Here is a 22,011-nt window from a genome sequence, read left to right as displayed (position 1 = left end):
ACTTTAGAGGGTACGAGGAAACAGGAGTACCCAGAGAATTCCATGCAGGACACAGGGAGAAGGTTCAAACCCCTTATAGACAGAGCAAGAAATTGCACAGAAGTCTTTGAACACCAATGAAAACATCTTTCTTCCAAGAGTTTGACCAATCGATAGTGTTCATCGCAAGCTAGTGGTGGGAAATATTGGACTACTTCCTGTTTTGATCTTTGGATCAGAATGCAGTGCTCTGGTGATGTCACTTCAGCCAATGCCAGGACTGTATTAATTTGGGAGCAACACCTTTTCCAGGCACTTTCTGACTTCCAGTTCTTTCTTTCTTTACACTTGTGAAGGAAATTTTACTCTGGATGATTCAAATGTAATTTCTTGTAATCTCTGTAATTTGAAAAACGAGAACACCAGTCCAGCCAGGGGTGGAAACTACACAAATTCAAACTGGGTGGTCGGTCAGTATGGGTGCATGTCAACATTCAGCACAATGATGAATGAATTCAGTCATTGTGAGTTTGCCTATACTAGATGGACAAATATTGGGCTGCTTCATCACATGATCTTGCACTCCCTCCCACCCCATCCATACAGGGTCCCCACAATTGGTCTTTCTTTTAAAAATATTTTTATTAATTTGATAAGAGAGATATATTGTTTAGATATGAATTAATTATGTAGCTATTATATAATGCAATACAGAATATGTGCACATATCAATTATATATTGTCTTATATAATTTTTGACAAAAAAGTGAAAAATCCTTGAGAATTTCACCTCGTAATATTGAGAGATACATAATGATCATCTAAATAGACCTTGTTGTAGAAAACAAACAAAAATAAGAACAAAATAAAGAAGAAAAAAACCATACTAATCTAACCCCTCCCATTAAACATGGTCACCAGCAAATAAAATGTAAAGAATCAAGTACTGGCTCTCAGACATCAGATTGAAAAGCTCCAGAGAACCCCTGGCCTAAGTCATCAAATTATGATAATAGTCCATGAATGGGCCCCATATCTTGTCAAATTCAAACTTGATCTCTTTAACATTAGATCTCATTTTCTTCAAACTCAAGCAAGACATAACATTCTTATGAGTTGGTGCTCGGCTGCCTTTCCATCTTATCAAAATTGCTCGTCTGGCAATCAATGAAGTAAAAGCTACTATGCTTTTTTGGGTTGAGTTCAAGGAAGTCGTCCCTTCTATAAAATAACCAAACAAAGCAATAAAAAGACATGGTTTTAATTTAATCCTAAAAATCTGTCATCAAGTTTTAAAGAACTGTTGCCAATATTCTTGTAGCTCTGGACGCTCCCAAAACATATGAATCAGAGAAGCCTCAAAAATGCTACATCAGGATATAAACAAGATCATTAACTTTGGACATACTATAGCGGCCCACGCTTCGGGCCGACACAGGAAACAGCCGCCAAACGTGGAGATCAGCAAAGCATCGTGTGGGCTGAAACACCCATTTCCATAGGCTGCCGACAGGGCGGTGAAACTGGCCATTCACCGTCAGTGGATCGTAGGGGGTCCAATCGGGGCCCAGGCATCTAAGTTAACCATTCGGCAGCTGGCTCACTCAAGCAACGCCCCGGATGTGACACGGTCAAGCTGACTATAAAAGGCAGAGCTGCCACTGAATAAACTCAGTGTTGAATACACTCTACTGGTGTGTGACTTTCCTCTCCTGTGTATTCGAGCTACAGCCTTAGGGCTATAACCTGGCTGGAGCCATAGTGACCTCCCTACAAAACAACTGTAAATTGTATTAAACAATGCCATGCACAGAATGAAGTATTATTAATCAGATCAAATGTGTTATTCCAATTTTCACAAAATTAATCCTTCACTCTGCAGCATGCCTGCCACGCCAATTGGAAAATGAATGGACTGTTCATTTACAACCTTAACTCTAATCTTGTAATCAATCAATAAATTGCTGAACGAAAATTTAAAGAAACTGCTTTAATCTTCAAAAGTGTTTCCTACCACATCCCAAAGATGTGACTGTTGGTAGGTTAAATTGCTCAGTGTGTGGATAAGGGGTAGAATTTGGAACAGTTGATAAAAGTATGGGAGAATAAAACACGATTAACGCCAGACTGATATAAAAATGCAGGTGGGAGGGGGTGTTATTGGTCAGTGTAGACACTGGGTGAAAGGGCCTGTGCTCTATTTCTCTGTAACTGTGAACTGGCAACCCAATAGTCATCAAGCCCATGCCTCAGTGGAGGTAAACCACCCCAAATAGTACCATTCAGTGGCTAAAAGAAACATTCACAATCTCTCAAGAGGGAACAATGCACAGGGAACAGAAAGTGAAGGGTTAAAAAAGAATAGAATCAAATTCATATCATTCTGCATGAAACTCAAAAGAAGTTGCAGTATCTGTGTGTGACAATCACAGGGAATTTAATATTGGTGAAGTGCAGCATCAAATGACAGGCATCTTTTATCAAATGATTCTGGGTCATCCTGAATTCATCATTAAAAGAGACTAATCAATATATCTGTGTAGCTGGCTAGCAAAACACAGATTTTTGTCGTCTAGACCTTGTTTTCATTATGTTAACACAGAGGAACTCCTTACCTCTATGATCCTGTCTCCAGACTGCAGTCGACCATCTTTAACTGCTGCTCCTCTTTGGAAAATATTTTTGACCAAAATGGGACCAAGACCATGTGCACCAGACTCTCTGGTGACCACCGTGAAGCCAAGCCCTTCTGAACCTGGACATGGAAAGAGATCAAGGGGACAACTGGTGGATATATCCATTCAATGAAAAGAGCAAGCATTTAAACTCTTCAACAATCTGTTCATGCGATTAATGTTTGTAAATAAATATTTGTAAAATATTCAACAATATTGTGAGGAGAATATTTTATAATGTGTAATGATAAAAATCAAATTAAATTCAACATGGCAATGGCATATATCAGATGATAATACAGATGATAAAATTCTTCTACCCATATGCTACTTCATTCTAAGAGAAAAACAAAATCTGCTGCAAACACTGAGAAGTTGGAGAAACTCAGTGGGTCCGGCAGGATGCACAGGTGGGAATGGTCAGTTAACGTTTTGGGTTGGGACCATTTAGAGATACAGCCCAGTCAAAGGCCCTTCCAGCCCATGAGCCTGCACCGCCCAAACCTCGAAACCTTGAAAGCTTTTGGAATGTGGAAGGAAACAGGAGCCCCCAGAGAAAATCCATGCAGGTCCAGGGAGAACGTACAAGCTCCTTACGGTCAGTGGCAGATTCTAACCCGGCACTGTGTATTTATCGAGAGTGAAGTAGGAAGAGGTGATTGCATCAACATCATGGGGTGGAAGAAGTTGGGGGAGAGCCAAGAGAGTGATGGAGGGACAGGTAGAGCGAGAGATCATTGGGAAGGGCGGAAAAAGAGAGAGAGAGAGAGAGAGAGAGAGAGAAAAGCAAGAATGTAGTAGGCGAAGAAGAGATGGAAACAGTGGAACCAGATAGAGGTGGGGGGTGGGTTTACCTGAAATTTTAAAAAAAGTTGATATTCATGCCTTTGCAGTTTTGACTGTCGAGGAGGAATATGTGTTGATTCTCAAGTTTAACTTTGACCGCACCCTGCCAACGGCTGAGGCTTTGGTGTAGGAATGATGAAGGGAATTGAAATAGCTGGTGAGTGGAACTTCAAGCTCAGATACAGACAGAGAGCAGGTTTTGTATCAGATGGTTGGAAAGGCAGGTTGGAGGTAAAATTCATTATACTGTGGAGAAACATTTAATAAAAAGTGTATTAGAGGTGTGCAGGTTTATTGATAGGATGAACAACTGGAAAATCAATTGGTCCAATCTCTAAGACCTGAGAGTGTAAGATTAACAGTCTTACCATACCTCTTATCTCTTTTGAAACACTCCTTAAAGACTATCTCTGTTTAATCTTTAGATCAGGCATTGAAAAATCTCCTTAGAATTCTTTTGGATGATATTGTTAAAATGACCTTGTTTACTTAAGTACACTGAAGAAGCTACACAAATCCATGTCTGCATTACTGCAAAAAGGATAAATGTTCATTTTATTGTTACATTAAAAATGTAATACAGTATACATGATATACTTCAACGTTTGTCTGCTATAAGGCAAACAATGAGTTGCCCCTACAATAGAAGAAAGAAAAGCAAAAGAGAGTTTCTTCAGAGACACAGAGTGTCCGTAGATTCACCTCCAGTGCTCCTGCAGCCTCCGCAGCCGCACAGACTCCTGTTCAAACCATCAGCAATCTGAGCTCTAGATTCAAAATTCTCTCAGGATCAGGAGGCCTTCGGCGCTCAAGGCCCTTCTGGAGCCCTTGTTGTCCTCTGCACCCTGTTGAATCCCGGTCCCGATGCCTGGTTCCCACGAGCCCATCTCCAGCACCCTGCAGCCTGTTTAGGTCCTTTGACTTCAAGTCACCAGCAGCCCCAGCCTGTGTGAGTCAGTCGACCACAAGTTGCCAACTGCCCACACCCTGTGTGGATCCTACAGCTGCTGTGCCCCTCACTGGTCTGTGACCATGGTCACCATCTTGTAAGCTTGTCTCCCATGCTTCTCTTTCTCTATGGGTTGGGGTGGAGAAAGGGGTGGAGGTGTACCTTTCCCATTTCTGGTGCCTTGCTCCAATCTGCTGGTCGCCCAGAGTCTAAAACCCTTTGTGCTACACAGATCTCCGTGGCTGCAGGATCTTTAAATAAAAATAACATTGCCCTCTTTAAAGCCTGTATGGAGCCACTGGCATCAGGACTGGGCAGTAGGACCCTGTGGAGCAGCACCGCATCTCTACTACCTGCTCTCATGGGCCGACACCCGTGGCAGCGCTGCCATTTCAGCAGCTCCCAAAGTGTCAACATTTTTTTAAAAACATTGAGAATAGTCGCATGCTCTCCCAGATCAACATCCTCAGACTCTAGTTAACTCAGTTGGCTAGGTCACTGACCCTACATCTAACTCTGGACTCTTGAACAACGCAGAAACATTGGGAAAATTCAGCAGGTCTGGCAGCATTGGTGGAAAGATAAGCAGAGTGAATGTTTCAGGCCCAAGACCCTATGTCTGAACTAGAAATGAGAGAAAGCAAGTTAGCCGAGAAGAATAAAGGGAATATCTCTGAAGGGGTGAGACCAAATCAGCAAATAGAAGTGCTTTGTGTTTCTGCGTCTGCATCACACAAAATTATGAGGGGTAATGATGGGCATAGGCAGAGTAAATACATGCAGTGAGATAAGAGCTAGAGGACATGGGTTAAGGATAAAAGGGGAATTGTTTAGGGGGAACATTAGGGGGAAACCTCTACTGTTACAGGCTTGCGTTATTTTTTTTAATCTATATTTTTATAATTATATTTTAGAGAGTTACTGTAGGGGTTTGGAAACAGAGGAACAAAATACCATTTTGAAGCAGACACCAAGACACCCAAGTTCAGAGCCATAGAGCCTTATTATTGTTCCATTGAAACCCTGAAACAATGAACTGTTTACTCAAAGAGACGCCTGTTTAAGCAGAAGGGGCCATCTGCTTGTTGACTCATGTTTTAGGAAAATGAAGCCTAAAAACCATGTATTGCTCAAGCAAGTCATGTGATTAAGGACAAAAAAAAAAACCAGCCTTTAGTATCAAACGAGAGTCCCCTGAAGGCAGAATTAAAGTGACTTTGAAGGAAGATGGTCACTTTGGCTGTTTCTCTTTGTCAAGAGAGAGAGAGCAGTGCTACTGTGGCCATTGTAATGGTCACTTCTGACTGACTAATATCTGGATAAAGAAAGCAAGATCGTTCTTGCATCTGGATCATTTTGATGGTTACTTCGTCTGACCCTTGCCTGAGTCTGTGAAAGAATTGTGGAGGTCACAGGCTTCGTATCTCTTAAGCAAGGAAAGGGGAAGTTGTGACAAATCATTCATATGAAGAAACATTTCTTTGAAAGCAACCCGACAAGAATTTGTGAGTTTTGAGAAGTCCCAACTACTAGATAATTACTTCTGAACAACAGTTTTAAAAGTTCTGAGTTTCAACACAAGATTTCAAAGACTGAACTTTGAATTTGACATTTCAGAATTATGCCTAAGCTGTAATGGTTTGGGTAATCCATACACACACACACACACATTTGCACATAGTGGGGTTAAGTTTAGAGTGAAGTATATATTAATAGTTATTAATAAAAATTATTGTTTTAAGGATATGGAGGACTCAGGTCATTGGGACTAGGCAGAATAATAGTTCAGCAAAAACTAGATGGCCTGATAACCTGTTTCTGTGCAATAGTTCCATTGGTTCATTATGCATTGCCAGCAGCAGAGATGTGCGACACATTCAGCAGGTCAGGCAATGCTGAGAGAGAAAAACTAAAACACACTGGCTAGCTCTGACAGAGACAAAAAGCAAGAGTGGATTACCCCAATTGGAGAATTCAGTGTTGAATATGTCCAGGTGAAAGAGGGGGTGTGGTTCCTTGCTGTAATAGTGACACTGAGCCTTGTGGTTACAGTGCAGGAAGCCACAGACAAATAAGTCAAAGAGGGAATGGGACAGAGGATTAAAACGGCAAGCAACAAGAAGCTCAGTCTCTGTGGTCTGAATGCAGGTGATCTACAAAGTGATGTTCAGTGCAGATAAAGAGCACATCATGAATTGGAAGAAGTACAAGTCAATCACTGCATCACCTGGAAAGACTGTGGGTATAGTGGGGTATAAACAGAGTAAACACAGGCGGGCTTTTTCCATTGAGGTTTGGTAAGACAAGAATAATTTAAAAAAGGGAAGGTTTTGCATCTCCCTCAATTTCATGCGAAGAAAGGATGAGGAGGTTCTTATTCTCATTCCTCTCTCTGGACCATGAATCCACCATCAAGCCATGATCTCTCAGATGATCATTGACCTCATTTCCTCAAGAGATCTCTTCACAGTTTACAACCGCCCAAGTTATCGCCATATATTTTATCCCCTGGTGCTGCGTCTTACCATTTACATTCATGACACCTCAAATGCCCTCTGTTCCTCCAAAAGCTTCCAACTTCCGCTGTCAACAGGGTTACCCCCACTATGGTCACGCAATTTCTCTACACTTCTATCCCATATCAGGATAATTCAAGGTGCCTCCTCCTTTAACGATATTAACAGCTGAAAGAGGGCCTAACCAACTCCTGCCCTGGCAGAATTTGTCCTAAATTTGAACCATTTCTTCTTCAAGACCCGTACTCTCCAAATCAGTGTACCAAAGGCACTCTTGCCTGACTTCTTTTGGGATTCCTAGAAAGGTCATTGTTTCAGACCATTGCTTCAACTCTATTTCCAGTACATTGACAACTGCATTGCTGTTGCTTTTTGAACTGGGATGGAACTCGAAACATCATCACTGCCATTTTCCACCCTACATTCAATCTTCATCTGGTTCATCTTTGACTCTTCCCTCCCCTTTCTGCATTACTCTACCTCAGGAGACATGTGAGCCTCAAACATCTATTACAAGCCCACAGACACCAACAACTTATCATTACTATAATTCTCTGAGCTGCCTCTGTGAGGACTCCTGCCAAATTCCCATTTCTTCTATTACCCTTGCATTGACTCTGATGATGAGACATCTTCCTTCACCTTGAACTATGGTTTTCCCTCTACCTTTCTCCACACAGAGGATGGTGGGTGTATGGAATAAGCTTTCAGCAGAAATGGTAAAGATGAGGATAATTGTAACATATAAAAGACATACAGACAGGTACTTGGAAGAGATATAGGCCAAATGCAAGCCAATGGGACGAGCCTAGGTAAACATCTTGGTCAACATGGCAGGTTAAGCTGAAGAGACTGTTTCCTTACTATAAAAGTCTAGGACACAAGGAAGACCACTTAATCTTCTGTCTGGATTGCTGGCAAAATTAAGTTTTACACTGTACCTCGGTTCACATGACAATTCTCAAGGACTCCCAAAGTCTTGCTTTATTAATGGAATTGCAATTACCAAGGGTGATTTAAATTTGCCTGATGACATACAGCAGATGGTGGAATCTGGAACAAAAACCAATCACTCAGTGAGTCGAGAAGCATCAGTGAGAGAAAAAGAACTGTTAATGTTTTAGTCTGGAGCCCTTCATCAAAGATAAAGCTCCTTAACTTGCTGAGTTCTTCCAGCAGATTGTTGATTGAACAAATCAAATTGGCAAGTGTACTGGGGAAGAGGTGTGTGTCAGGGATTGATTCTTTATATAGCACACCAGAGAAACTACCTGCGGTCAGGCTACTTTAGATTTGGTCCAGTGTGCAATTAAGTAATATCAAAAGAAGTTGCAGTTATGGATGCCCATGGAAGAGTGATCACGAGGTAGAATTCCAGACACTGTTTGAGGGCCAACACTTGGGGTTCCATAACTAATGACCCCAACGTAAATAAGGGCAATCACAAAGAGTGTCAGTGTAAAGTTGTCGAGAGTGGACTGGGGAAATAGTCTACAGAATAGACTAGTGGAAGAGCAGCAGCTGGGATTTGGACAGCTAATTCATAAAGCTCAGGAGCAGTTCATCCCAAAGAGAAAGAGGAACCCCAGGTGAATGATGATGATTCATGGCCAACAAGGAAGGAAAGGAGAATATTCAATCATATCAAGTGGCAAGGGCTAATGGGAGTCCAGAGGACTGGGATTTTTTTTAAAAAAGACCAGAATCAACAGCAAGATTCTGAAAAATTAACAAGGAAGAAGAAACAGATTTGGTGAGAAATCAGGCAAGTAATAATAAAAAGAAACTGCAAGGGCTTTTATTGAGATATATAAAGAAGATAAGTGTGGGACCCATAGAGAGTAAAAGTGGGGAATTATTAATAGCAAGCAAGGCAATATCAGATACACTGATTCCATTCTTCACATCGGTCTTCACTGCAAACCTCCCAAGTATTTCTGCTGGACTGCTTACAAACTTTTCACAATCACAATTGCAATGAACAAAATATGGATAAACTGGTGAGACTAAAGGCAGACAAGACCTCAGATCCTGGTGGCCCACACTTGTGTGTTTTCAGATGTAGCGGCTGCAGAGATGTTGGAACCAGTGGATAGGTCAAATACTCCATCAAACTTCAACAGGTGGACCACGGGCAATATACTGACTGGTTGCATCACAACCTGATTTGATAACTTGAGTGCTAAGGAAGACAGAAAGCTGCAGAAGGCAGCAAACCTAGCCAAGTACATCACCGGCATTGACCTCCCATCCACTGAAGATATCTGTGTGAGTTGCTGCCTCAAGAAGGCAGCCAACATCAGAAAGGACTCCCATCAGCCTGGCCACATCCTCTTCTCATTGGCACTTTCAGGTCGAAGACCGGGATCTCCAGGTTCATGAAGAATATTTTTCCAATGGCCATCAGGCTCTTGAACTTTCCCCTACTACCCTAACCATAAAGTACTCCAGGATCATCAAAAGGTCTATCTGCACTACTTTTTGTGCACTACCTGCAGCTATGAATATTATTCAGTTACATTTTAATATTCATTATTTATTTTGTCATGATAAATTGTGAAAATATAATTTATACAATTGTAGTTGGGGAATCTAATGTACCTGTGTGGCTGCAGAAAGTAAGAATTTTGGTGCATCTGTACATGGTGCTTATATACATGACAATAAACTCTTAACTCAAAATTCAGCGAGTTCCGGGAAGGTACCATTGGTTTGGAAAACCACAAATGCAACCATCATTCAGATTAAAAGTGAATATTGTAACTGTAATCAGGGGACACTCCGTTTACAGTTTTCTCCTTGCATCTGCGTGGGTATTCTCTCACCGTTCAAAAACGCATGGGGATTGTATTTGGGGGCATGGGCTCGTGGGCCGGAAGGCCTGTTACTGTGCTGTACGTCTAAATTTAAAAGTTCAGGGAGCTTGCTCACCACATTGACTGCAACCACAAGACATTCCACCACATTCTCAAGGACAAACCAGATTGGGCAGCAAATACTCTGCCTTTCAAACTGCACCCACATTCTGAGAATGGCTCTTAAAAGTTGCAGCATGCAAAGTCATTGAAGACCTTCAATGCAAATATTATCCGAAACATTTTTTTCCATGGAAACAGCAGTTCCGGATTTACCTTGGCATCTGTGAGGAAGTGCACAAGCGTGCACACACTCCAAATCCCAAACTTCCGCACAGCTGTTTGTGATTTTGCTTGTGGAGCCCAGGAGTTGAGTCCACATTTGCTCAGTTCCCCAGTACTTTAGCTGGGAACACTGCCTGCTGAACCTGTGCCAGATGAGACCTGAGCTGGAACAATGCTGCCATTCACTTGAACAAAGAAGAATGGTTATGAGGGTGAAAAGGAAGTACAAGGTAATTAACTTCAAGTTTTATTAAGTTGTGTGGAAAACTAGTTAAAAATTGTACGTTTTTTACTGGTGTTAATTCCTAATTTGATTTTTAAAATTGTTTAAAGTATTCAAACCATACGGGGGTTGTAGGTCAATTGGATGTAATTGGGCAGCAATCATGCTGTATGTCTAAAATTTATCATGCAAATTAATAATGTTTAATTTTTCATGACATTTCACAGCCATAATTGCTGATGACACAATTGTCTCACAGCCTCATGCCCAGCCAAACCGACGGCAGCAAGAAATGTCACAATCCTCCTCCTCCTCCTCCTCCTCCTCCCCTACCACCCTTCTGGGCCTCAGACTGTCCTTCCAAGTGAAGCAACACCTGTGAATCTGCAGGGGTCATCTACTGCATCAGGTGCTTCCAGTGTGGCCTCCTCTACATTGAAGAGACTGGGCACACACTGGGAGATCGCTTTGTCGAGCAACTTTGCTCTGCTACAATAACGGGGGCTTTCCACTCATTTTAATTCCACACCCCACTCCCGCACCAACATGTCTGTCAATGGCCTCATGCGCTGCCAGACTGAGACTACCTGCAAATTGGAGGAGCAACACCTCATATTCTATCTGGGCACTCTCCAACCAGATGGTGTTGACCATCTAGCTTCCATTAGGCCCCTCCTCATCTCTCTCTTTTCATCAAACTTCCCACCCTTTTCCCTCTCGATTTAGCAGGCTACTCCCTTCCCCATCACTTCTCACCTTCTTTCCTTCTCTGCTCTCCACCCATGACCTGCTACCTGTGCTCCTCCCCCATGCCCTTTCTTCCCCCCTCTTCCCACCTTTTTATTCATGTGTCTGCCTGCTTTTTCCTCCTACCTTGACAAAGGGTTCAAGCCCAAGCACTTGCTTCTTATAGAGGCTGTGTTGCTCCAGAACTTCTGTGTATTGCACCATCTACAGACTTTCCCGTTTTGGTTGTCTATGCATTTCTGGAGATCTGCCTGTTTTTTTTGGGAACAAGCTGGAGCCAGCTTCTCTGAAGCTCCACTGAAGAAACATAAGCAACTGGTGATGCAGGAACCTTGGGACTCAGCATGTCAGGCAACATCCAGGGAGAGAAATGGTCAGTCAACATTTTGAATCAGGACACATTATCGGGACCAGGGTGGGAGGGAAGGGGCTAAGAGGCAATAGAATATAGGACAAAAGGAAACAGGCAAGAGACTGCAGATGCTGGAATCTGGAGCAAAAAATACTCTGTGGGAGGGACTCAGCAGGTTGACCAACATCTGTGGGGAAAAAAAAAGCAAAGGTTCTCACATCAGAACTCATCAAGATCAGTCTTGGTAAAGGGTTCCCACCTGAACCTTTGACCATTCTTTCTCTCCTACTGATACCGTTCAACCCACTGAGCTCCTCCAGCAGATTTTTGTTCCTTGCTGCAGGTTGCGGAAGGGGGTGGGGGTGGAATTTCAAGATAAAGGTGGGTAATGGAGTGGTGGAAGCATGGATGAAAAGAGGAACCTGAAATCAAAAGTGGCGCTGGTGTGGTCTGGCACACTGACCTCTGACTGACAACTCTCAGATATCTTCTCTTCACTTACCCCTTCAACAGGACCCCACCAAAACTCATCAAACCACTGTATCATGCACCATCTCTGAACTCATTACTTCCGGTCACCTCCCTAGCACGGCCTCCAACCTTATTGCTTCCCAGCCCTGTACTGCCCATTTCTACCTCTTACCCAAGATCCACAAGCTCAATTGTCCTGGCAGACCCATCTTGTCCGTGTGCTCTTTCCCCATCAAAATGGTCTCTGCTTACCTTTGACTTTGTTTTGTCTCCCTGGTCCAGTCCCTCCTTACCTACATCCGGGTCACATCACATGCCCTCCACCACTTCAACAAATTCTAGTTCCCTGAACTTGATCGCCTCATGTTTACCATGGATATCTAATCACTATACACCTCCATCCCCCACACTGAAGGCTTCTTTATGGACAACAGACCCAACTGGACACCCTTCACCACCACCCTCCTCTGGCTGGCAGAAGTTGCCCTCACCCTCAGTTTCTCCTGACTCATCCCACTTTCGCCAGGTTAAAGGGGCAGCCATGGGTACCAGCATAGGCCCCAGCTATGCCTGCCTTTTTGTTGACTATGCTCCAAACCTACATAGGCAAGACCCTGTAATGGTTACTCTGCTAAATCAATTATTATTTTGGTGCTGCCTCACGTACACATGATGATCTCGTTGACGTTATCCACTTTGCTGCCAACTTCCAACTCAACCTCAAATTCACTTGATCCATCTCTAGCAACACTTTCCCTTTCTTTCATCTTTTTGTCTCCATGTCGGGAGACAAACTCCACAGCAACCTCAACTACACCTCTTCACACCCTCTCCACATAAGGATTCTATTCCATTCTCTCAATTCCTCAATCTATCACATCTGCACTCACGATGAGGACTTCCATGCCAGATCATCAGAGATGTACTCCTTCTTCAAACAACATAGCGTTTCCTCTACCACCATCAACTTGGCGCTCACCCGCATATCCTCCATTACCCATGCATCTGCCCTGGCCTCTCAGCCCCCAAGCACAAAGAGGACAGGATTTCTCTTGTTCTCACCTAACACCCTACCAGTCTCCACATCCAACACATCCTCCTCTGCCATTGCTGCCATCTACTACGTCACTCCACCACAAGATACATAGTCCCTCTCTGCCTTCCACAGGGAGAGCTCCCTCCATGACTCCCTTGTCCACTCTTCCCTTCTCACCAATTGCTCCCTTTGTACCTACCCCTGTGACCACAGGAGATGCTCCACTTGCGCCCTCAGCACCATTTGAGGACCCAAACAGTCCTTCTAAGTGAAGCAACTCTTCACTTGTGAATCTGCAAGGGTCATTTATTGATCTGGTGTTCCTGCTGTCTTTTCCTTTACATTGGAGAGAATGAGAGCAGATGGAGAGATGACTTCATTGAGCACCTCGGCTCTGTCAGCCGCAATAGCGTAGATCTCTCCATTTCTATTCCCCAACCCATTCCCTTGCTGACATGTCAGTCCATGGTCTCAAGCAATGCCAGATTGAAACCACCCACACACTGGAGGAACAATACCTCACCTTCTGACTGGGCACCCTCCAACCGGATGGCAATAATATCGATTTCTCTGACTTTTATTAAAAACCTCCCCAGCCCCCCTTCTCCTGTCACCTTCCCCCAGCTGTCTCTTCCCTGACACCTTTTGCACAAACATGATAAATTCTTACCTCATCTCTTATCATGTCCAATTAACACCTTTTGTTGGTCTGGATTCCTCCCCCAGCCAGCACTGTCTGAATTCTGAGACTACAGAGATTTCCTGCTTTTGGCTTATTCTCCTTATTCCTTGAAGAAGGGCTCAGGCCTGAAATATCAGCAATATGTTTTTTATGGACAATGAAAGATTGGCTGAGTTTCTCCAGCATTTTTAATGGAAAAATTCAATGCTTGTGTTCTTGGGATTCAGGCTACACCAGGCGTAACCTGATGTGCTCTGCCACATTTACATTTAACCTCATCCTGGCAATGGATGAAGCTGAAGAGTGAGATCTGTGTGGGAATGGGAATAGGAAATAAAGTGGCCAGCAAATGGATGTTCCAGCTTGCCTCTGCGGCTATAGCAATTGAACTGGCTGCCAACCGGTAGCAAACCCCCTCGAGGTCAGAGAGGGTTTAGCTTAACAGGCACCAAGTATGCCCAGCAGATGGTATCAGATGATTCTGATGGGCACATACCAAACTGTATCAAGGGGCCCTTCCTTACCACCCTGCCATCTCACATGTACTTGTGTTCCATTGATAGCAGAGGTGTCAACTGGGAATGGACTTGCAGATGTTGAGCAGGTGAGTAGAAAGGAGAATATGGTTAAAGTAACCTATTCCATGCCCACCCTTTACAGAGCAGTTGTTCTAATGATGCCAAGCTATTTAACAACAGAATGCATCTAATTCACCACCTCTCTTCAAAAAACAAAGGATCCTAATTCTTGGATACAATTTCTTAAGCGGATTAAGGTGGCAGAATCAAATATACCATTAGAAATTAAGCAGCAAGAGCAATAAGCTCCTTAGAAAGCAATTTCAATGTTCCTCATTAGAATACCGACTCAATGGCAAGATACCATGCCGCCATGTAGTTGTTTGGACGAAGTTAAAAAGAAATTGAATAATGCATGCATTACATGTATTTGGAAATGACAGTGCTTTGAAATGATATGCTTAACAAATCTATTACAATGTAGAGTTGGAATAATGAGCAACATTTGCTACATCCATGCAACAACGTGCAGAAAAAAGTGCTCATTCCAAGCTCTGACTAAAGCGACAGCTGAAAAATGGTTAATGAGCATGTTCATTTCCAAAGGGGAAATTTTCTCAGGCCCCAATTGATTTCCAATGCAGAGTACACTCCAGTTAATGGGCACCAAGATAATGGGAAATGTTCATTTAAAGAAAACATTTGTTCGAGTTGCAGTTTGCTGTTTACTCTCCATACATTCAGTATTTAGATCATAAAAACAGAATAAAATAATTAACTTTCTTCCCAAAGGCTCTAGTGCACTAAAATTTTGTTCTGAAGAGAAAGTTGTACATCTTAATTGCTACATGAAATAAATTTGGAATGCTAAAAGTCATAATAATGTATATCAGTACATTTGCCTTTGACGTTTGAGGGTGGATGTGGTTCTTCATTTTATGTACTTATCCACAGAATATCATAAAAATCATGTGTTGTGCCCGCTATTGCCTTTATAACATCCGATGATAACTAGAGGTAAAGAAAGTGGTTTGCAATGTGTTTTCACGAGCATAAGGCATCCTAAAACACTCTACAATGAATTAATTTCTTCTTGGTTCCTTTCTTGCCCTTTTGCTCTTATGTTCAGAACCTCATGTTCTCGATGCACCCCCACCAACTTGTTTATCATACTGCCCTCCATGTGTTCCAATAGTTTACCTTCTTTCCAGCATTCCTCTACAGAAACCTCCTCCAGCCGTCAAATCATGGTCTATACTTCTCCTTATCCCTTGCATGCTCTATTTAGAGAGCCACAGCTTTCTATTTCTTGCCTTCCTGCCCTCAACACTTCCCAAGGAGCGATTGGTTTGTTTACATTTCCCACTTTTGGAAGCACATCTTTCTTCTTGATTACAGTTTGTGATAAGTAGAAATTCTGCCTGGCCCCCAAGAAAAAGAATTTCAGGGTTGTATGTGATGTTATGTAGGTACTCTGACAATAAATTTGAACTTTTAACTTTTCATAGATCCTTATAGCTCAACAACCGGGCCTTCAAGTCGACTACCATCTTCAAACGCACTGTCACACTCATCCTATTTTATTCTCGCCACACTCCCGCCAACTCTCCTTAGATTGTAAAACTTACCTGCACTCTGAGGGCAACTTATAGCAGCCCATGCACAATGTCCCCTGCTCAAAACATGATGCATATAGCAGTCTCCCTTTCACCCAACTCTGTTCATCCATTTCACATGATGATGCTCATTTTTCCCAAGTGCACCCTGTTCTGACCTATGCATTGTTTACTTCCTTGCTTCATTGTTATGTCCATTTGAGATACATCATCATAGCTTTGGTTCTTAAACCTTCCTGCTGTTATTACCTCTTCCTCCCTCACCAGCATCTCAAATTGCATTTTTATCTGAACTTTTATCTGCTCAAATTGAATCAGATCAGAATTTATTCTCATGAACAAGTCATGAAATTTGGTGTTGTGGGGCAGCTTCATAGTGCAAACAATCTTAGGATATTACTGTAAATAAAATAATAATATCAATAATAGGGCACGAAAAGTAAGGCCATCTCTTTGGTTCATCAGATATTCAGGAATCTGATGGCAGTGGGGAGGAAGTTGTCATGCTGTGAGTGCTTGCCTTAAGGCATCTGTACCTTTTTCCCCAATGGTAGCAGAGTGAAGAGGGAATGGGCTGGGTGGTTAGGGTCTTGGAGGATAAAAGCTGCTTTTTTAAGACACTGCCTCATGTAGATGTCCTCCATTGAGTGAAGTCTGGTGTCCATGATGTTGCAGGCCGAGTTAACAACCCTCTGGAGTTTATTCTTGTCCTGAGAGTTGGCACACCATACCTCAGGCAGTGATGCAACCAGCCAGAATGCTCTCCATGGTACATCTGTAGTAATTTTCAAGAATTTTCAGTGACATACTGATTCCCTTAAGACACCTTACAAAGTATAGCCACTGGTGAGCCTTCTTTGTGAATGCATCAACGTGGAGACTCCAGGACAGATCCTCGGAGATGTTGACACCGAGGAATTTGAAATTCTCGATCCTCTCCACTAATGAGCCCTCAATGAGGACTGTGTCGTGTTCCCCTGACTTCCTCCTGAAGTCCACAATAATTTCCTTGGTTTTGCTGACATTGAGTGCAAGGTTACACCATTCAATGAGATGATCTATCTCCCTCCTGTACGCTTCCTCATTGCCGATTGGAATTTTGCCAACAACTGTGGTGTCATCAGACTTGTAGATGGCATTGGAATTGTGCCTGGCCACACAGTCATGGGTATATAATGAGTGGGCTAAGCACACATCTTTGGGGTGCGCCTGTATTGATGATCACTGAGGAGGTGATGTTGCTTCTAATTCATACTGACTGTGGTTTTCCAAAGAGAAAGTGAAGGAACCAGTTGCAGAGTGGGGTATAGAGGCCCAGAGTTTGTAGCTTCTTGATCAGCACTGAGGGAAAAATGGTATTGAAGGCCAAGCTGTAGTCTATGAAGAGCATTTTCGAGGTGATCCAGAGTTGAGTGGAGGGTCAGTGATATTGCATCTGCTGTGGAGCGATCATAACAATAAGCAAATTGCAGTGGGTCCAGATCTTTGCTTAGGTACATATTAATTCTACCCATGACTAGCCTCTCGAAGCATTTCCTCACAGTAGAAGTTAGTGCTACTGGACAGTAGTTGTTGAGGCAGCTCACCCTACTCTTGGGTAATTGATTGATGCCCTTTTGCAAAGCAAGCAAAGTTGAAGATATTCAGCAAGTCAAATGGCATCCATGGGGAACAAAGCGTATATTTTGGGTCAATTACTCTTTATCAGAACTGCATTTGTGTAATCTGTTTCTCTCTCCACAGATCGAGTGGGCCCTCTGAGTACTTTCTGCTCATATTTCAGATTTCCAACATCAAATAAAATATCATTGACTTGGAATGTTGTCTTCACTTCTGCCTCCAAAAGTTCTATTTACTCCACTGAATATTTTCAGCATTTTCTCTGTTTGCTTTCAAATTTTCATCACTACTTTATAAAAAGAGCATGCAACTTGTGCACTAAAACACGAAAGGCTGCAGATGCTGGTATAATAATAAAAGCACAAAAACTTATACACAGCAAGTTCCACAAACAGCACCAGAACTGTATATTTTTTATTACAGCTGGTCAATTGATACACAAATAATCGTCAGGTCTCCTCACAAGTCTCGATGAGATGTCATTTTAATGTCTTACCTGAAGAGAAGTATCAGCCTTTTTCCATCTTACAAGAGGAGCAGATTTCTAAGGAGAGTATTTACTATGTCCTGATGTGGCCTTATCTGCATCTATTTTTATCTCAATTGGAAGAAATAAGCCACCCAAGACTACAATATTTAATATCTTGGCTTCTCTGATTGCAACCACACTCCTATCTACTCACGGTAATTGATCACCCCAGGAAAGTTTTAGAAACAGGAAAAAGTGGTGTGAGTAGGAAGATACCATCTCTGGAATAAAGATCACACAAGAGGTTGCAAAACGTAGTACTGAAGGGCAGGAATTGCTAGAAGCAATCTGCAATTAGACGGGTGAGAGACAGACAGGAACTAGGAAGATGGAGAACAGAGAAGGGAGAAAAGGACCAAGGAAAATATAACCTGGGTAGCACGGTTGGCGCAACACCTTTACAGCACCAGCGATCGGTTTGAATCCCGCACCATCTGTAAGGAGTTTGTACATTCTCCCCGTGTCTGCATGGGTTTTCCCTGGGGCTCTGGTTTCTTCCCACTGTTCAAAACGTACCGGTGGAGTAGGTTAACTGGAATTAAATTGGGCAGCACGGATTTGTGGGCAGAAATGGCCCTATTACTGTGCTGCATGTCTATATTTAAAATTTTAATTTAAAAATTAGAGAAAGTGTTTCAAGTAACAATGACACAGTCAGTACCAAAAGTCAATTTGATGGGATGATTTTATAAGAGTCAAAGATGGACTCACAAATGATACCTTGGCAGTGTATTGGTGATCTAGGAGTAAATACATTGAACATTTGTTATCAATTTTTACAGAAGACTTGCTCACAGGGTACATGGGGTGCAAAACTTAATGTTACTTTGTGTACTAATTGTCAGGTGATTGTTAATTAGGAATCTATTATTGTCAAATAGAGTTTTCACCTCACAAAAGGACAATGACATGGGAAATGTGCTTTATAAAGAATCAAAGACTTGTTGATCCAAACCAAGGCTTTTATTAGCAAAAGACAGGAGCTCTTCACAGGTGGCCGACCAGACCGGAATGATCCGACCCTTTAAGGCCCAGACAGTAGGCGTGGCTTAGCTCTCAGCCAATCGCTGTAAGCACAGTCTAGATATTGTAACTATATACACTATATACATTGGTGATAGATCTGTACTATCACATTCACCCCTTCTTGGAGAACTGACCCTGGAAAAAAAAAACGAGGGAGAGAATGAAAGGAAGGGGTAGGTTAAGGACTGTAGCGGTCAGGAGGTCTGACCATCCGGCGTGACCGCTGTGGTGCCGGGATTGGGGTCGCTGGAGTGGTGTCGCCAGCAGGCTCGTCAGGTGCGACTGCTCCGTCGCTCAATTCCCCAGTCGTGTTGTCGGCAGGGTGGCCCGGGTCGTTGGGGTGCTGTTGGTCCTTCTGTTGCGGCACGGGGCCTGGGGAATAAAGAGTTGGGGAAAGTTGGGTTGGGGGGTTTGCTGGGTCTACCGCGTCCAGATACAGGAAGGTATCGGTTAGCCCATTCTGCTCCACCATCCGGTCCATTTCCTGCTGGAAGACCGCGACACCATTCGTGACCCTGAATGGTACCCTGAGAAATTGATACATCCGCCCATTTGCTTCGAAGGCCGTGAATGGTCGGTCCTCACTGCGGATCGGGAGCTGGTGGTAGACCGAACGTAGGTCAATGGTGGAGAATATGCGGTATTGGGCGATCTGGTTCACCACATCCGTGATGCGTGGCGGGGGTACGCATCCAGGAGCGTGAAGCGGTTAATGGTCTGGCTATAGTCAACCACCATCCGTAGCTTTTCCCCGTTCTTGACAACCACCACCTGGGCTCTCCAGGGACTTGAACTGGGTTTGATGATGCCCTCATCCAGCAATCTATGCACCTCACTCCTAATTAATTGCCTGTTTTCGTAACTATATTGCCGACTTTTTGTGGCCACAGGCTTCCAGCCAGGGGTGAGGTTTGCGAAGAGTGCTGGCGGGGCAATCCGGAGTATGGAAAGGCCGCAAGATTGGCCCCGGGGCACAGGGGCGGGTTGCTCGGGTGCTTCAAAGGGGTGGGGCGATGGCAGACCGAGAGGGTGGCGTGGGGTCCCCCAAAGTGTAGGGACACCGTTCGGAACTGACACTGAAAGTCTAATCCCAGCAACACTGGGACGCACAATTGGGGAAGGACAAATAATTTGATGTTGGTGACCGTTACGCCCTGTACTTCCAGCGTGGCGATGCAATACCCCTTTATCCCGGTCGAGTGTGACCTCGTCGCTAATGAGATCCTCTGGGTAGCGGGGATAATGTCAAGTCCCCAACAGAGGGCCAGATCTGGCTGGATAAAACTGTCAGTTGACCCAGAGTCAAATAAGCAATTGGTGTAGTGTCCATGCACTTTAATCAGTTCCATTGCTTTAGTGAGGGGATGAGAGCATTGCTGGTTTAGTGTTATAGAAGCAGCCACTGATCCAGTTGACAGGGGAGTTCCACGTGATGACGTCACGCAATGGGATGACGTCATAGATGTAGTCAGCGCTGGAGGAGCAGGTTGGAGGACCTCCCGGAAGTGCTGTTGTGGCGTCGTCGGCGGATGAAAGGTAAGTAGTGGGGTTTGTAGTTGCTCGCAGTTGGCGGTGGGTAGGTTGTCGGTCGCAGCGGTCAGTCCCCGGCCCCGGGGGTGGCTGTGGCAGCAGCAGCAGCGGTTGCCACAGTCGGGACCGAGGCCAGGTCGAGTGTTCCGCATGGGGGCGAGAGGCAGGCCAACACCATGGTTGCGAGGGTGGGCTGCCCCTTCCGGGTTCAGCGTCTCCGTAATGTCTGGGGAAGAAGAGTTTGAATGGGATAGTGGCGGTTGGGCTTCACACGAGGCACTGTGTTTGCCGGCGGCCATTTTAGACCTACAGACTGCAGCAAAGTGGCCGTTTTTAAGGCACTTCTGGCACCTGGCTTTTCTTGTTGGGCACTGGGACCTGCTGTGCTTGTTCCTCCCGCAGAAATAACATTTTGGGTTCGCAGGGGGCAGTGTAGCATCAGTAAGTATCTCGGGGGGTGGTAGGGTAGAAGGGCACTCTACTCATATCAGAACGTGGGGTCCAGTCCCTAGAGAACTCGTTGGACTTTAAGGCTGCATCCTCCATTGTGATTGCAATCCGGGTCACGTCCTCTAGTTTTTCTACCCCTTGCTTGAGCAAGCATAGCCTCACTTCGTTCGATCGGAACGCGGCCACATAGGTATCCCAGACGAGATCGTTTGAGATCTCGGCAGCAGTTTTGTCCACACAGTTACAGTCCTTGCCTAACGCCTTTAATGCTTGTAAATATGCCCTGCTGGACTCGCCGGGCTGTTGCTTCCTCGACGCAAGCACGAGTCGGGCATGAACTCTGCTCACCGGTTGATCATACAGTTCTTTCAGTACCTTTATGGCTGGGGTGTAAGTGGTCTCATCCTGGATGTTCTCGTAGACTCTCAAGGACACCATAGACAGCAATGCTGTTAGACGCTGGTTATCCTCCTCTACCTGAATGAATCTCAGGAAGTTTTCAAAGTTCAGCAGCCAGAACTTAAAGGCTTTGAAGGCTGTAGCTGACTGTGGGTCGATGTCAAGTTTTTCTGGCCGAGTCAGACTGCAACCGTGTCTGCCTGTCCCGCATCGGACTTGTCAGCCACAAACGAGCCTGCAGCTGACGTGAACATTACCCCTCCGTAAATCTTCGTCCGTGAAGCCAAGCCAAAGAAAATAGTTTATGGCATAATATCTTCATTGATCAAACTTGGAAACTACGTGCGCAAGTGGCAAGGATTAATCCACCATTGTCTGTAAGGAGTTTGTACGTTCTCCCCATGTCTGTGTGGGTTTCCTCTGGGTGCTCCGGTTTTCTCCCACCCTTCAAAACATACTTGGGGGGTGGGGGGTTGCTTCTTAATTTGATGTAATTGTGCAGCATGAACTCATGGGCTGACATTTCCTCTATTACAGTGCTGTTTGTCAAAATTTTAAAAAAACCTTAAATATAATTTTATTTAAGCGGTTGATATTAAGAAGCTGTCATTCTCTGTCTTTTAATGGCCAAACAAAAATGCTACTCTACCCAATGTCGCATCATTAGAGGTTTTATATGTTTGCAGTTTTGGAACAATTTAACCATG

The 22,011-nt window shown here is 43.9% G+C and overlaps 1 protein-coding gene across 5 annotated transcripts in view; it reads right to left on the bottom strand.

Annotated features, from left to right (window-relative positions):
- LOC138761575 (partitioning defective 3 homolog B-like) overlaps window positions 1-22,011 on the bottom strand; it is a 1,428,627-nt gene that overhangs the window by 755,381 nt on the left and 651,235 nt on the right. For all 5 annotated transcript variants that reach the window (XM_069933904.1, XM_069933905.1, XM_069933906.1 and 2 more), the window contains one exon: window positions 2,595-2,734. In XM_069933904.1, coding sequence (XP_069790005.1) covers window positions 2,595-2,734 — 140 coding nt within the window. The remainder of the gene's footprint in view (window positions 1-2,594; window positions 2,735-22,011) is intronic.

The sequence above is a fragment of the Narcine bancroftii genome, chromosome 4 (assembly GCF_036971445.1).
Source record: "Narcine bancroftii isolate sNarBan1 chromosome 4, sNarBan1.hap1, whole genome shotgun sequence".
In the NCBI taxonomy this organism is placed as follows: domain Eukaryota; kingdom Metazoa; phylum Chordata; class Chondrichthyes; order Torpediniformes; family Narcinidae; genus Narcine; species Narcine bancroftii.
Note: the sequence above shows the minus strand (reverse complement) of the source record. Positions and strands in the feature narration are given on the sequence as shown.